The sequence below is a fragment of the Nipponia nippon genome, unplaced genomic scaffold (genome assembly GCF_047370975.1).
Source record: "Nipponia nippon isolate SJK-2023a ecotype South Korea unplaced genomic scaffold, ASM4737097v1 scaffold_4, whole genome shotgun sequence".
In the NCBI taxonomy this organism is placed as follows: domain Eukaryota; kingdom Metazoa; phylum Chordata; class Aves; order Pelecaniformes; family Threskiornithidae; genus Nipponia; species Nipponia nippon.
The window spans coordinates 68,256,088-68,270,371 of record NW_028262358.1 but is presented as its reverse complement, the minus strand read 5'-3'; the positions used below and the strand labels follow the sequence as shown (position 1 = coordinate 68,270,371).

At 43.3% G+C, this 14,284-nt stretch overlaps 1 protein-coding gene across 2 annotated transcripts in view; it reads left to right on the top strand.

Moving 5' to 3' along the window:
* The window catches only part of TPD52L1 (TPD52 like 1), a 65,293-nt gene that overhangs the window by 48,669 nt on the left and 2,340 nt on the right, over positions 1–14,284 (top strand). Inside the window, exons 5-7 of one of the 2 annotated variants that reach the window (XM_087775099.1) lie at positions 1,350–1,364; positions 4,119–4,157; positions 10,429–10,489. In XM_087775099.1, coding sequence (XP_087631225.1) covers positions 1,350–1,364; positions 4,119–4,157; positions 10,429–10,489 — 115 coding nt within the window. The remainder of the gene's footprint in view (positions 1–1,349; positions 1,365–4,118; positions 4,158–10,428; positions 10,490–14,284) is intronic. The other variant, XM_087775100.1, reaches the window with a different exon arrangement.

Sequence of the window (14,284 nt, the reverse complement as noted above, 5' to 3'; positions counted from 1 at the left end):
GGATTTCCCTAATCTAGGGATGTTCTGGGCACTTAAAACTGTTGCTGAACTCATTGGGAGGTGAATTCCTTGAAATATTGCAGCTGTCATACCCAAAACTACCATTGTTAAACCTCTATGTCTTTGATATCCCCTATAAGCGAAACAGTAACATTGTCTTGCTTCAGAATGTAATGTCATAAGCATTTCTTTTGCTGATGTGTGAAGCAGTTGTTTTCTCTCATTTCTACTGACACTCACCCCTTCATTTCTGCTGGTTTTTAGAGCTCTGCAGTAACACAGATTTCCCCATCATATGGCTGTACAAGTGTCTGTATTAGCATGGAGAAGGGGGTGGCTCTTACTGGTAGTCAGCAGGTAGTAAAAGGAGGCTATGTATGGCAACAGTGTTACTTAAGCTGGTCTAAGCAGAAATGTGTTGTGAAGATAAATCCATGAATGTTTGAGAAGCACCAATATACGTGGTGATGAACCCTGTAAATAACCATGAAGAAATCAATGCTTTTCTTCAGAGCAAGGTATGGATATTGTGCGGTAAGTAGTGCATCACACCACACATTGAAAAAGGATGTGAAAAAAAAGTATTGAAGAGGTGTTCATTAAGTGTGCACCATCTATCTGGCTGACTGCACAAGGCAGGTGTTCTCTTGAAGTGGTCTGTAATTAAAGACTACATCAGTAACACACAGATGAAGGAGAGGCTGTCTGCCTCGTCATTTCTCGACTTTGGAACCTTAATGACATCCTTTGAGTATTGTATATCGGTGTGCTTCTCCCAGTTCTGCTGCCTTAATTAAGTTTCTTCTGAGCTGGAAAACAGTGTCATAGTGTTTCAAGTATTGTTTTCAACAAGGAAGACGTATTTTAGAAAATGTCATTTTAGGAATTAAAAGCCCCTTATTTTTTCCATACCCTTCTCAACTGAGAGATGATTACAAAATCCAGAGGGGGAAAAAAGACATTTGCTGCTGTGATATATATGTACAATTCTGGTTCTCCTATACTTTCTCTTTAATGAGATTAAGGTAGGATTTGGGGAGGGAAAGCAGTTAGCATTGTTTAAATCTGATCTAATAAAGAGAACACAAAGTTTAGCAGACAAAACTTCTGTTCTTCATTGCACACAGTATAGGTGACAGTGTATTGAAAGAGTGTGTGAAAATTTTTGCTTTGAAGGAATCTCAACTGATCCACGTTCTGCTGTGAATTCCAGCATCAAAACTTGAATGCAAATGATTTTATTTTTCTCCTCAGGCAGTTTGACATGCTACAGATATATATGTATATTTTTGTTACATTTTCATAATACTTTTAACTCTTGCTTTTCTTTCCTTGTGCATCCACCACAGATCGCATTCAATTGGGTAAGACACATTACTCTCCTTGAATACTGCCTCTGTATTTGACAGGATTTGTTTTATGGAATGTAATGCAGTAACCTCTTTCCTTCAGCATCGTTATATATGATAAAAACGTATGCTACTTACACTATAATGCCTCATTTTTACAGCATGGTGAGTATAATGAGGAAAGGACTGGACTAAGTGGCTAGAGTGTGTTTGCCTTGCTCTTGAGTAGATTAGTCTCAAATTCAAATAATGAACACATTCAGAAGATGTTGCTCTTGGGAAAACCTATATATTTGGAATCCCATTCTCTCAACCATCTTTTTCTGTCAGAGGTTGGAACATAAACAGCAAGTGCTGAGTAAAAATTCTGTTCAGCCAGCAGAGTTTTATAAAGATTGTATAAATAATTTAACTATCTCCTCTTCAATAGAGCAAAAGTGTATTAGTCATGAAGTGTACATGGTGACTCTTAGAAGGCTTGAGTCCTGGGGAAATTTCCAATAGTAGACCAAGTTCTTAACATGATTTAAAGGGTTCTTTATACTTAGAGCTTGAATTTATTGATGCTGTAAAGCACTTCAATATATGATGGATTATAAACAAATTTTATGTGTGCTGAAAGATTCTATAAGCAGTCTGGCTTTACATCAGTTCACCCGGCAGAGGGGTTGAACAGCCCCGAATCCCCTACAGTCCCTCTGGCCTTATAGCATCGCCAATGCATGGGACAGCTCAACAGTTTTTCTGTTCAGCTCAGTAATCCAACATGGACTTTTTACCTCACTGAGAAAACTTAAAAATGGGGCATAGATTGACCTTCCTGTCTCACACTGACATGAAACGAAAATGTCATGTTCAGCAGCCTTTGTCAGGAAGGATCTCTGTTCTCTGCCTCTGCACTGATCACCATCGCAGACATGTCTCTTTAAAAAAGCTTAGTGTTTTAGTCTTCTAGGAAAAAAAGATGTTGTCCCTGTTCCTATAACTGGCATCCTTACCTCTTTAGAGAAATTAAAAGATGAACTCAGTGAAACGTGCGCTTAGTATTCAGATTGTCTGTCACATGCCATCTCTCAGCTGTGCGAATTTAATTTGGCACAGTGTAATCTTCTTACTTAAACCTTCGCATTTGGAATGTTTTGCTATTAGAAGAGGAGCAGCCTATGCTGAAATACTTCCAAATTCTTATTTTTGCCTATTTGTCATGTGTTACAAGACTAAAATGGCAAGCATGCTTGTTTAGTTTAACTAGGATTGTTAAAGATTTGCTGCACTTGTGAAATGTTTGGGCTAATCTTTTGTAAGTCTGAAAAATGATGTGAAAAATTGAACATGAAACATTTGCACTGTCTGCTGTCAGTTCTTGTCTATCTGAGCTTAGCAGAAGCCTTAAAATATACACAACAGCAAACAGTTCATATAAAATCTCTCTGTCCCACCTGCTTGCCAAATAGCTCTTTCCCCCTGCCCCCATTTCTGAATCTTTAATCTGGAAAAAAAAAAATCTTTTGTGTGTATATGGACATAGTGCTGCTTTGAATTTGTATAGTTTAGAACAAACACGTGCTGTTTATATGAGAGCTTTCATTTTTTAATGCTATAATCATGCTACAATCATTGCCAAAGGTTGGTGTCCCTTAAAGTAAAGCTCTCGCTGTTCTCAATCAGAGCAGGCTGCAGCTGTCAGTCAACACTGAAAGCAGCTATGCAGGAATTTTTGAAACAATACATAGTCTTGCAGTGCACAATTGACGTAGTGTTCAGATCTAAATGTACTTATGGGCAGTTCTTACATTTCAAATACTCATATTCAGAACAGGCTCGATGCTTCCCAGCAGTAGGGAACAGGTGATGGCATGATCGCAGAGTTGGCTTTGGTGGCTTAGGTGGGAGAATGTGGCTAATGTAAGTCAAAGTGGTTGGGGTGAGTGGCCATCGGCAGGGTTGAAGGCGTGCAAGAGGATTTGGGGATCTTTGAGTCATGCAGAGGCTCCATCCTCCGCTTGCCAGCCTTCTGGTATTCTTGCTGCTGGGAAGTCTGCGGAGGGAAGTGCGGCAAGGAAAGCTGGATGAGAGCTGTGGGAAAACAGCTTTCTATCCTTGGTAGTTCAGGTGTGAAGGAGGAGGTGAAACGTCCCAGAGAGATGGGGACAGCAACTGCTGCAGCTGAGAGAGCTGCCTCTCTGGTTGAAGAAACATGTTGTTTAGGTAGCCTGTTGTGCAGGAGCCTATACAAATTGGAGGCCAGCGCTGGCTGTTTGGCCTGTGTACGTTGTACAACAAAGGCAGGTGATTGCCTGCTTACCTCCTGCCTTGAACCAGCTCTGCTTATGTTCACAGACCTGAGGTGTATGGTACTCGCCCAGCACAGAGCTTATCGCCTGTCGCTGCAGAACACGGAGGTAGCTCTCTTCCTGTGTCTCATGTTGCACGTCTCTGTAGATAGCAGGGGTCTGCCTCATTTAAATGGATATTGTCAGGGACTGTTTTGCATCATTCTTCTGAGCCCTATTAAATTGCTGATCAGTTGATATGAGAATATAATGGTAAGATCTTCAGTGCTGAAAGTGAGCTGGAATTCACAGGTGAGTTTGACAAGCTGTTGCCATCAGGAGAAGGAGAGTACCAGCACTCTTAAAGATATGTATATATGTTTTATTTTTTTTTTTAAAGTTAATTTAAAAACATAAAAATTATATGTTACAATCATGTTGCAAACTGGATTTTACAGCTTTTTTTTTTTCCTTATCTTTTGCTTTCATCCCACAGTTACTCTATTCGCCATTCCATAAGCATGCCTGCGATGAGGTAATATGCTACCCATATTCAATTTGCTATGGTGATGTTCAACAGTGTAATGAGGGGGGATTTGCATACTTTGATCCTGATCCTGCAGTTCTTAGTTGGATGAATAGTCTGACTTCAATCAATTAAGGTTATTCATGTAGATAAGGGCTGCAGGACAGGCCATCTGTGGTTTTTTGCTTTTAATTGTATTAACTGTTTAATCTCTTGTACAAGCCTTTGAGTAAATGAAGCGGTTCTGAGATGTATTTGGGTAGTTGACTGTTGTCAGGTTTGTATCACTGAATCTGAAATTCAGTTGTTTTGCTGTCTCTAGAACGTCATCCAAAGCCCATTAACGTCAGAGATGCTTTCCACTCCAGCAGGCTTTGGCTCGTGCTCCTATGGAGGGATTTTATGAGAGTGCTTTCATATTTTAATGGCTATAATCATGCTTTACTTGACTGCAGCCAAATATTGATGTCTGTTCAAGTAAAGCTCTGACCGTTTTCAATAAAATTAGAATCCAGCTTTCTTTTTACCCTCTCAGTCTCTAAATATATGAATATCCCCACTGCCTGCCAAGCATGTGGGGACAACAAATCTCCTAACTATATGATGGATGCTAATTCATTCAACTTCAGCAAGTGGATAGTTTAAGGCAAGCATTCACCAGTGTGACCTATGGATCAAATGTAAGTCATTAAACTCAGTTTCTCTCTCCTTTTGACCCTTCTTGCCTTATGAAAAGTCTGTCACCTATTTAACAGAAACCAAAAGTAAATCCACATTATTTTTCCAACTGGCTTTCATTTGCATTTTCCTTAAATTAGAATCATAGAATCGTAGAATACCAGGTTGGAAGGGACCTTGAGGATCATCTGGTCCAACCTTTCTAGCACAATCTAGACGAGGTGGCTCAGCACCATGTCCAGCTGAGTCTTAAACGTGTTCAGCGTAGCAGAGTCAACCACTTCCCTGGGGAGATTATTCCAATGATTGACTGTTCTCATTGTGAAAAATTTACCTCTCGTGTCCAATCGGAATCTCCCTGGGAGTAACTTGTGCCCGTTACCCCTTGTCCTCACCATGCCACTCCTTGTAAAAAGGGAGTCTCCATCTTCTTTGTAGCTCCCCTTTAAGTACTGGTACAAGGTGATGAGATTACCTCTAAGCCTCCTTTTCTCAGGGCTGAACAAACCCAGCTCTCTCAGCCTGTCCTCATACGGCAGGCTTCCCAGACCCTTGATCATCTTGGTGGCCCTTCTCTGGACCCCCTCCAGCCTGTCCACATCTTTTTTGTATAACGGGGACCAGAACTGTACACAGTATTCCAGGTGTGGCCTGGCAAGTGCCGAGTAGAGAGGGATAATGACTTCTTTATCTCTGCTGGTGATGCCCTTTTTGATGCAACCCAGGATCCTATTGGCCTTCTTGGCTGCAGCAGCACACTGTTCACTCGTATTGAGCTTCCTGTCCACCAGGGCTCCCACGTCCCTTTCCACAGAGCTGCTCTCTAGCCAGGTGGATCCCAGTCTGAGCTGCACTCCTGGATTGTTTTCCCAGGTGCAAGACCTTACACTTGTCTTTGTTAAACTTCATAAGGTTCTTGTTAGCCCACTCTTCCAGCCTATCCAGATCTTCCTGCAGGGTGGCTCTCCCTTCCGGAGTGTCTGCTTCCCCACTCAAGTTGGTGTCATCTGCGAACTTTATCAGGCCACACTTGATCCCCTTATCCAGATTGCTTATGAAGATATTGAATAGCGTTGGGCCCAATATCGATCCCTGGGGGACCCCACTTGTGATGGGTTGCCAGTTTGAAAAAGAGCCGTTTACCACCACCTTTTGGGTGCGGCCCATCAGCCAATTCCTCACCCACTGCACAGACCACTTGTCCAGACCATAACGCATCAGTTTCTCCAGGCGGAGGCTGTGGGGAATTGTATCAAAGGCCTTGGAGAAGTCCAAGTAGACAACGTCAACCACTCACCCCATGGCAACCGAGCAGGTCACTTTATCATAGAAGGCCACCAGATTTGTCAGGCACGATCTGCCTTTTGTGAAGCTGTGTTGGCTTTTCCCAATCACGTGCTTCATTTGACTCGTGATGGCCCCCAGGAGGATCCATTCCATGACTTTCCCGGGGATTGAAATAAGACTGATGGGCCTATAATTACCCGGATCCTCCCTTGAGCCCTTCTTGTAGATAGCAGTAACATTTGCCTTCCTCCAGTCCTCTGGGACATCCCCCAATCTCCACGGCTTCTCAAAGATTATAGAGCGCGGCCCCGCAATGACATCAGCCAGCTCTCTCAACACCCTCGGGTGGATGGCGTCAGGGCCCATCAGTTTGTAGGGGTCAAGCTCCTGTAATAATTCACATACTAATTCCTTCACTGATGGTGGGTCTATGTTTGGATCCTCCTGGATTTTTGTTCCCAACGCCTGGGATCCAACAGTGTTGGTAAAGACAGGTGAAGAAGGTGTTGAGAACCTCTGCCTTTTCAGCACTGTTGGTGACTGATTCACCTCTACTGTTTAACAGCGGGCCTATGTTTTCCTTCTGTTTCTGCTTGCAACTTACATACTGGAAGAAACGTTTCTTGTTATTTTTGACGTCTCTGGCCAGTTCCAATTCAAGTTGAGCTTTTGCCTTTCTAACTGCATCTCTGTACACTCTGGCAATGCCATTGTAGTTCTCAGTGGACAGTCTTCCACTTCTCCATCTCTGGTACGCATCTCTCCTGGTTTTAAGCAGACCCAGGAGTTCGTGGTTGAGCCAAGGGGGCCTTTTGTTCCGCTTACTTCCCTTTCTTTTATAGGGGATAAACTGGTTTTGTGCTTCCAAGAGAGCATTCTTGAAGAACTCCCAGCACTCACTGGCTCCTTTATCCTCCATGGAAGCTTCCCACAGAATCTCTCCCAGCTGAGCTCTGAGCAAGCTGAAGTTTGCTCTTCTAAAATCTAGAACCCTTGTCTTGCTGCTAACCTTCAGCATGCTCAGCTGGATCCTGAACTCCACAATATTGTGATCACTGCAGCCAAGGTTGTTACTGACGGAGATATTACAAAGCAGGTTTTCTTGGTTTGTGAACAGCAGGTCCAGTAGTGCCTCCTTCCTGGTTGGCACATCTAACATTTGTAAGAGGAAACAGTCCTCTACGCATTCCAGGAACTTGATGGATGACATGCGAGCTGCTGTATTGTTCTTCCAGCAAATGTCCGGGTAGTTGAAGTCACCCATGAGAACCAGGTTCTGTTGACCAGAAGCTTGCCTTAGTGTCCCAAATACTGCTTCATTGGCTTTATCGTCGTGGTTTGGGGGGCGGTAGCAGATGCCCACTGTAAGGTCCTGCTTGGAAACGACCCCTCTGATTTTAACCCAGAGGCATTCAATAGAGCGCTCACAATCACCGTAGTTGACTTCGATACATTCGAGGTTTTCCTTAATATAGAGTGTGACTACTCCACCTCTTTTTCCCTGCCTGTCTTTGCAAAACAGCCTATAACCATCCATCGCGATTCCCCAGTCATGTGAGTTATCCCACCATGTCTCAGTTACTCCTATGATACCATAACCTTCTGACTGGGCATGAAGCTCCAGTTCCTCCTGTTTGTTTCCCAGACTGTGTGCATTTGTATACGTACACTTGAGGTAGTTGCTCCTCTGGTACACATCTTGGGAGACAGCTAAGGAACACCCGTTGCCGCTCTGGTTGGCCTGACTTACTCCCCAGTTGGATGTGGTGGCATGAGCCTTTCTGTTTTGGACCCCACCCCCCGAGTCCTTCAGTTTAAAGCCCGCCTCACCAAGTTAGCCAGCCTGTTGCTGAAGATTCCCTTGCCCCTTCTAGACAGGTGGATTCCATCCCTCCCTAGCATGTTATAGTCATCGAAGAATGCCTCATTGGCATAAAAGCCAAAACCCTCATGACGGCACCAGCCACATAGCCAGGAGTTGATATGCATTATGCACCTATTTCTGGCTACCCGCTTCCCTCCAACTGGCAAAATGGAGGAAAAGATAACCTGGGCACCAATGTTTTTCACTTGCATCCCCAGGGCTTGAAAGTGTTCCTTGATTTTACCCAGGTTTCGGCTTTCAATGTCATTCATGCCTACATGAAATAGTAACAACGGATAATAGTCCATTTTCTTGATGAGTTGTGGCACCCTCTCGGCCACGTCTCGAGCCTTAGCTCCTGGAAGGCAGCATACCTCTCGTGACTCCCTGTCAGGTCGGCAGATGGGTGCCTCAGTACCCTTCAACAGAGAGTCAGCCACTATGAGTACTCGTCGTTTCGTTTTACGGTGTCCACTGCGTGTTGCTGGTACAGTTTCCCCTTGCAGGAGGGTTTGCAGGCCTTGCTCATGGGTGTCCTCAGCTGTTAAGGCTTCATATCTGGTTTTGATTTTGATGGTGGAGGGTGCAGGTTGATGTGGAGTCCTGCTTTTGTGAGTCACCAGGGTCCAAGGTGCCTCATTCTCAGTGGTGTCCACCACAGGAACATGGCTCTGAAGCCACCTATCTATCTCTGTCTCGGCTCCTCTAGTACTGTGCAGCCTTTTGACTGTTTCCTGCAGTTCGGCCACCTAATGTAAATTAAGATCAGTTTAACTTAGCCTGATGAGCAATATGATGTAAATGTATTTGCAGAAATAGATGCCGTCATCATGCTCCTGCTAAGTTCCCAGAATATGCAAAGAGAATTAACTGGAACGCTAAAGTTTTAGCAGCCATTGGCTTCATCACTTTGCAAAATGAAGTGCAGGCTCCTGCACGTGTTTGCCTTTCCCTGTGGATGATACAGAGACATGGGCACCTGCCAGGGTAAAGTGGTTCTGCCTCATTGTTCCGTTTGTGATAAAGAAAGTACACTAGGAACCCTGCTGGACAACAGTTTCTGAGCTGCAGAGTCTTCACTACTAATGAAGCGCAAAGTATGCTGTAATTGAGCTCTCAGTTGTCAAGCAAGGAGCAGAGAACCAGAAGAAGGTCTCCTTTACCCACTGTAGATTTGCCCAAGTCCTTTGTGCTGGCTAAACTGCTGGAGAAGGAGACAAGCTTTTGTACTGACTCCAGCATGCCTGCTTCAGGGTATTTGAAAGACAGGTAGATGTGGTGCTTGAGGATATGGTCTAGTGGTGGACCTGGCAGTGCTAGGTTAACAGTTGGACTCGATGATCTTAAGGGTCTTTTCCAACCTAAACGGTTCTATGATTCTATTCTAGCATGTCTTCCTACACGGGACAGGGATTATCAGCAGTAGGGAAGCTGCTGCAAAAAGGGGAGAAGAGACATCCAACTAAGCAACTGAGGGGCAACTTGTGTACATATCTCTGTGGGGATCCATACTCTCACTTTAAAACAGCATATGCATTATATTCATAATATTACATGGCAGGTGTTAGTTGTGGTCAGTATGCTCTGTTTGCAGGAAAAAATGTAAAAAAATGAATGCATTTAAAATGAGGGAGAAGCTATGTTTGAAGTTTTGGAGAAAGAAAGAAAGAAAGAACAAGGTTGTCAGGCAACCCAGCAAACCAAGTATTTGATTTAAGAAGGAAAATCACAGCTGTTGCTTTTTTTTTTTTTTTTTTTAATTCTTTTAAGATATGTTCAACTCCATAGTTTTCCCAAAACCAGCGTTGTGTTCTGTTCTACGGGGAGTGAAAGGCAGAGAAAAGCTTAGCTTTGTCAGAGGGGCACCCTAGGAACACAGTCTCCCTAAAGTCTTTGTCTTTGAAAGCACCAGGATACACCTGCGGTCACAAAATCATGGAGTGGGGGGTCAGGATTCCTCAAAGGCACTTGGGACCCACTTCCTATGTAGTTCTAATCTCCTTCATCCTAGCCGCAGGACATTAAACTGTCATCTTTTTAATTATGTAGATTATGAACTTGCTCATCAGCTGAAAAAAAAAAAAATGTTAATTTCTTTAGAGCAACACCACAAATGGATAAAACCACAGAAATGCAGCAGTACAGCCAGCATTGTCTGGTTGTTCTGAGAACACGGTAAATGTATCAGTCGCTGCTTAGTTTCAATTACTAGGCAGGTTCTGCTTTTGCAAATTTGTAGCTAAAATATACTCATCCCATGCCTCTAATTAGATTTGACTGACAGAGCACAAGTGACTCTTCATACCCTATCAGTCTGTAGCCCTGTGCTGCCCGCCAGCCTCCGTTCTGGCCTAGCATTGTTGCCTGCTAAGAACGGATCAAATCGTGGAGCTACCCCATTACGTTCGCAACTGACTCTTTGTCTTTCCTTCAATTTTCTTTTTCTCCTAGGAATTCTCCAACTTTCAAATCGTTTGAGGAGAAGGTTGAGACCACTGTCACAAGCCTTAAGGTAAAAGAGGCAGAGTTACGTAGCTGTGCGTGTTAAAGTGTGTCAGCGTGGTTGTCCCTATCCTTTGTACGGGAGACCGATTGAATTTGCTGTTCCATCAAGAATTTCATAGAACTGCAAGAGCACTAATGGAAAATGAAGGCAATATGCAAAGACATAGTCTTTCTCTGCTTTGTTACTAAGAAATTATTTCCGTTGTCTGCCAGAGTAAAGAAGCGGTCTCAGAAATGCCAAAAATACGACCATACTAAAACGGAAAGCAGAGACATCTCCTAAGGTGTGACCACGGTTGGTTATGCTGCGCAAGGCAGAGCCATGTGCAGATGCAAGGTCAGATTTTGAAAGCGGTGCGGCCTCGTGAGCTTTGCGCTGTGCCCTGCCAGACAGACGCAGCCACGTGCTGGCAGAGTGAACTTCCATCCCTCAGCTCCGCTCCTTGCAATACTGGAGATGTACTCACCCAGTGCCCCCTGCTCAGCTGGTGGGAGCTGTCGCGTAACTCGGGTGTAACTCACACTACCTGTGTGGCTCTTAGCACTGAACTCATCGTTCTTTAATGCAGGTGTGTTTCCTCTCAAATTTCAAAACTATATTGACATATTTGCTGTGGGACAGGAAGATCTGATGGCAAAGTTACCAGTTATCACTAATAGCACTTATTAAGGCTCTAATTCAGCAGGACAGAGCATGGCAAATTTGCAGTGAGCTAATCTTTGCTGCATGGTAAGGCACATTCAAGGGGGGACAAGAGGATTTGTCTCCTAATGGTTCTTACTCATCAAATAAAGTCAAGTGTGCTCATAAAATGGCATTTTGCTTCGCTGCAACAGAAAGATTCCAACACATTCCAAGTACCATCTGGCAGTGGACAAGGGCCAAACTGATCACCCCTCATTTTAGGGGGAACTGAAAATACTAGATTCATGTCAAAGGGTGTTACAACTGGTAAAGCATTAAAAAGGCAAGAAAATGGCCTTCCACTTGGGACAGAAGGACATTCCTTCATACAGAAAATGCAAATTACAGCTAGAACTGAAGCAGCAAGTGCACAGGGAAGGTCTGTCTTTTCCACGCTGCTGTGAAATCGTACAGCACAAAATTTTCCAGTCCGTGTCTGAGGAAAGTAAGCAGCAGAGAGCTTGATTTATTTTTATGTTTCTAAATAAGCATGTCCGTCAAAGAATGCAGAGTTTCTCTATTGTTTTTCAGATTTTGAGTGATAGGCTGTTCTGACAACTTTAAGTCATGATAGTGTAGGGTAATGTCATCCCCATTGCACCGTGTCAGAGAAGGAAACATCATCTCAGCTTCACAGGGGAGAGACAGCATCCCAGCAAAGACTAGGAGCATCCCAAGGAGCTAGAACAGATACACTTTCCTATTCATTCGTTTCACCTTGGCTGCAAATGCTTTTTATACTCAGCCTCGCTGTAGGAGAAATCATTCATGCAGTGGGGTGCATCAGCTTGGAAGCTCTGAATTCCTGTCTGTTGCAGTCAAGTGTATCGCTTGCTTATCCCTTTGTGCTCCTTCTACTTCTACCCAGAAGGGTAGATAAGGGATAAGGGATGCAGCTCATTGGAACACCTGAGGTCTGAAATGGATTTTTTTTTTTCCATTTTTCACCACTCACCAGAAGTGCAGCACTTTTTGTACCCATTTAGTCACTAAACCTGCTCTCAGGGCTTTCAGTAGTAATTTTAGCTCCCAAGTTTGATTCTAGGTTACTCTAGACTCCACAAATCCATTCCTCCTACACTTAGGCCAACCTGCAAGAGGGACAGCTTAAAGCCTTTTGCCTTGTTTTGAGCAAAGGACAAATGTGGGTGATGTCCTTTCTGCACCAAGGGAGGGGTGTCTGTTTCCAGTCGCCTCAGTGTGTCATTCAGAAAAAGTCAATTCAAACTGCACAGCTCTGAAGACCATTTCTTCTCACAGTGATCTGCTTGAGGAGCCTGATCTTATTTTGCTGGTTAAGCAAAGGTGTTCTAGAGGAGACTATTTGTCATGCCAGCTCTTAGCCTATCGTGTTCAGAGTGCTCTTAGATCATCCTTTAAGGAATCTTTAATTAAGCAGGACAAAGGTCATCTTCCACATCCCATAAAACCTTCATTGTCCGTCTTTACTGGCAAACCCACTGACATTTTCTGAAGTATTTTCTTTCTGTATTCTCTCTCTTTCTTTCATTTCTTTGTGTAAATGGAGAAAGGAAATGGAGTCGCGGACCTCGGGTGCCATGAGTGTAGGCTGTGGACAACTGGGAATGTCTCAGCACTGTTCCTCCTTTTCCCTGCCTCTGTTTTCCAAGGCTTGCAAGATTAGGAAGACCAGAGGGTGGGGGGTGAAATCACAGGCTGTCCCTTCCAATTCTAGGATCCTCTTGTGGTCTGAAAAAGTGGATAACTTGCCAGAGAGGCTTCTGAAAAAAGAAAAGAACAGCAGTACTCTTATCGTCTTCCCCCTACCCCCCATATTAGCTACAGATCTTCAGCAGTCCTACAATGTTCTGCAGTCAGCCAAAACGGATGTTCAGATGTCATACATTTAGAAGTCAAATTTCAAATTAGATTTTATTTGCTCTTAGAGTTTGGACTGTGGGTTGCAGCTTTCTTAGGAGAGTGTGTTAGTTCAACTTCCCCGGGAAATCAACAGGAACCGGGTGCCTCATTCTCTTCAACTTTTCTGAGAAATCAGAACATGGATGAATTAAATGTTTGCGTAAACACCGGGGTATTGGCCAGAGGCATTCAGTAAAGTGATTTACATCATTCTTGTTTTCGGATGGAAGAGTAGGCAGAAAAGCAAACAGAAAATGAAACTGCATTAATGTTTCTGATTTTGAGGTGTCCAAATTCAGATGCACCTTGTCTGAGTCATTTGAAATAGTGCAGGAATGGGCTACTTTCACAATCAGTCCGAATCAATGTTCTTTTGTGAAATTTAATTGGCAAATAGAAGTCACGAGTTTTGCCATGAAAAATTAATAGTAGCTTGACTAGGCAGCAGCTGCCTTTTCACTGCAAGTTCTGGGCCTACCAACATTTAGCAATACATGTATTTTGTATTGCTGTTTGCAAAAATCAGTGATGGACTGATATTTTCTGAAAGTCAGCACAACCCATTAGACTGAATACATATTTTTACCTCTTAAGATGGGAACTTTTAATAACAGTGACTCAACCTGTCAAATATCGAGCCTGCTCCTACGTTATTTTATTGAACTTTCAAGCTAGGCAAGCTCCTGTGCTAGCTGATGAAACAAAGGACTACATAACCCTTTGGAAACTTAGGACACAAAGTTCATTTAATTAAAATAATCTTCCTAGGCATTCAGTGGCTGACAGGCTGGAAAAATGCCAGCTTGTCTTTTAAGTCCTGCTGCAGTTCTAGGGTGGAGTAAAAAGTTTTGCCCTATTTTCAGGCTTGAATCAACTTTGAGTGGGCCTAACCACTAGCCAAACCACAAAAGAACGTTCTCTTACCAAGACAACCCAGTCAAAACAGCTTTGTCTCTTCGTCATTTAGTCTTGACCATTTCCAAATCTTTAGATAAAGCTCTGTCTTTGTTAGGAAAACTGTGTTTCAGAGATGTAGTCATATTGGGTTTTATTTTTAATACTTACATTTACAAATTCAGCAAACTGAAGCATTTTGGAAGTAGATGACCTATGAGCACATTGTCAGAGGTTTCATTAATGTAATGTGATTGCTCTTCCTCCCCCCTCCCCACATGAAAATGCTGTGGGCAGTTTTATATATCAGTATCTAGGTAGCTACAAGTACCTAAAGGGAGA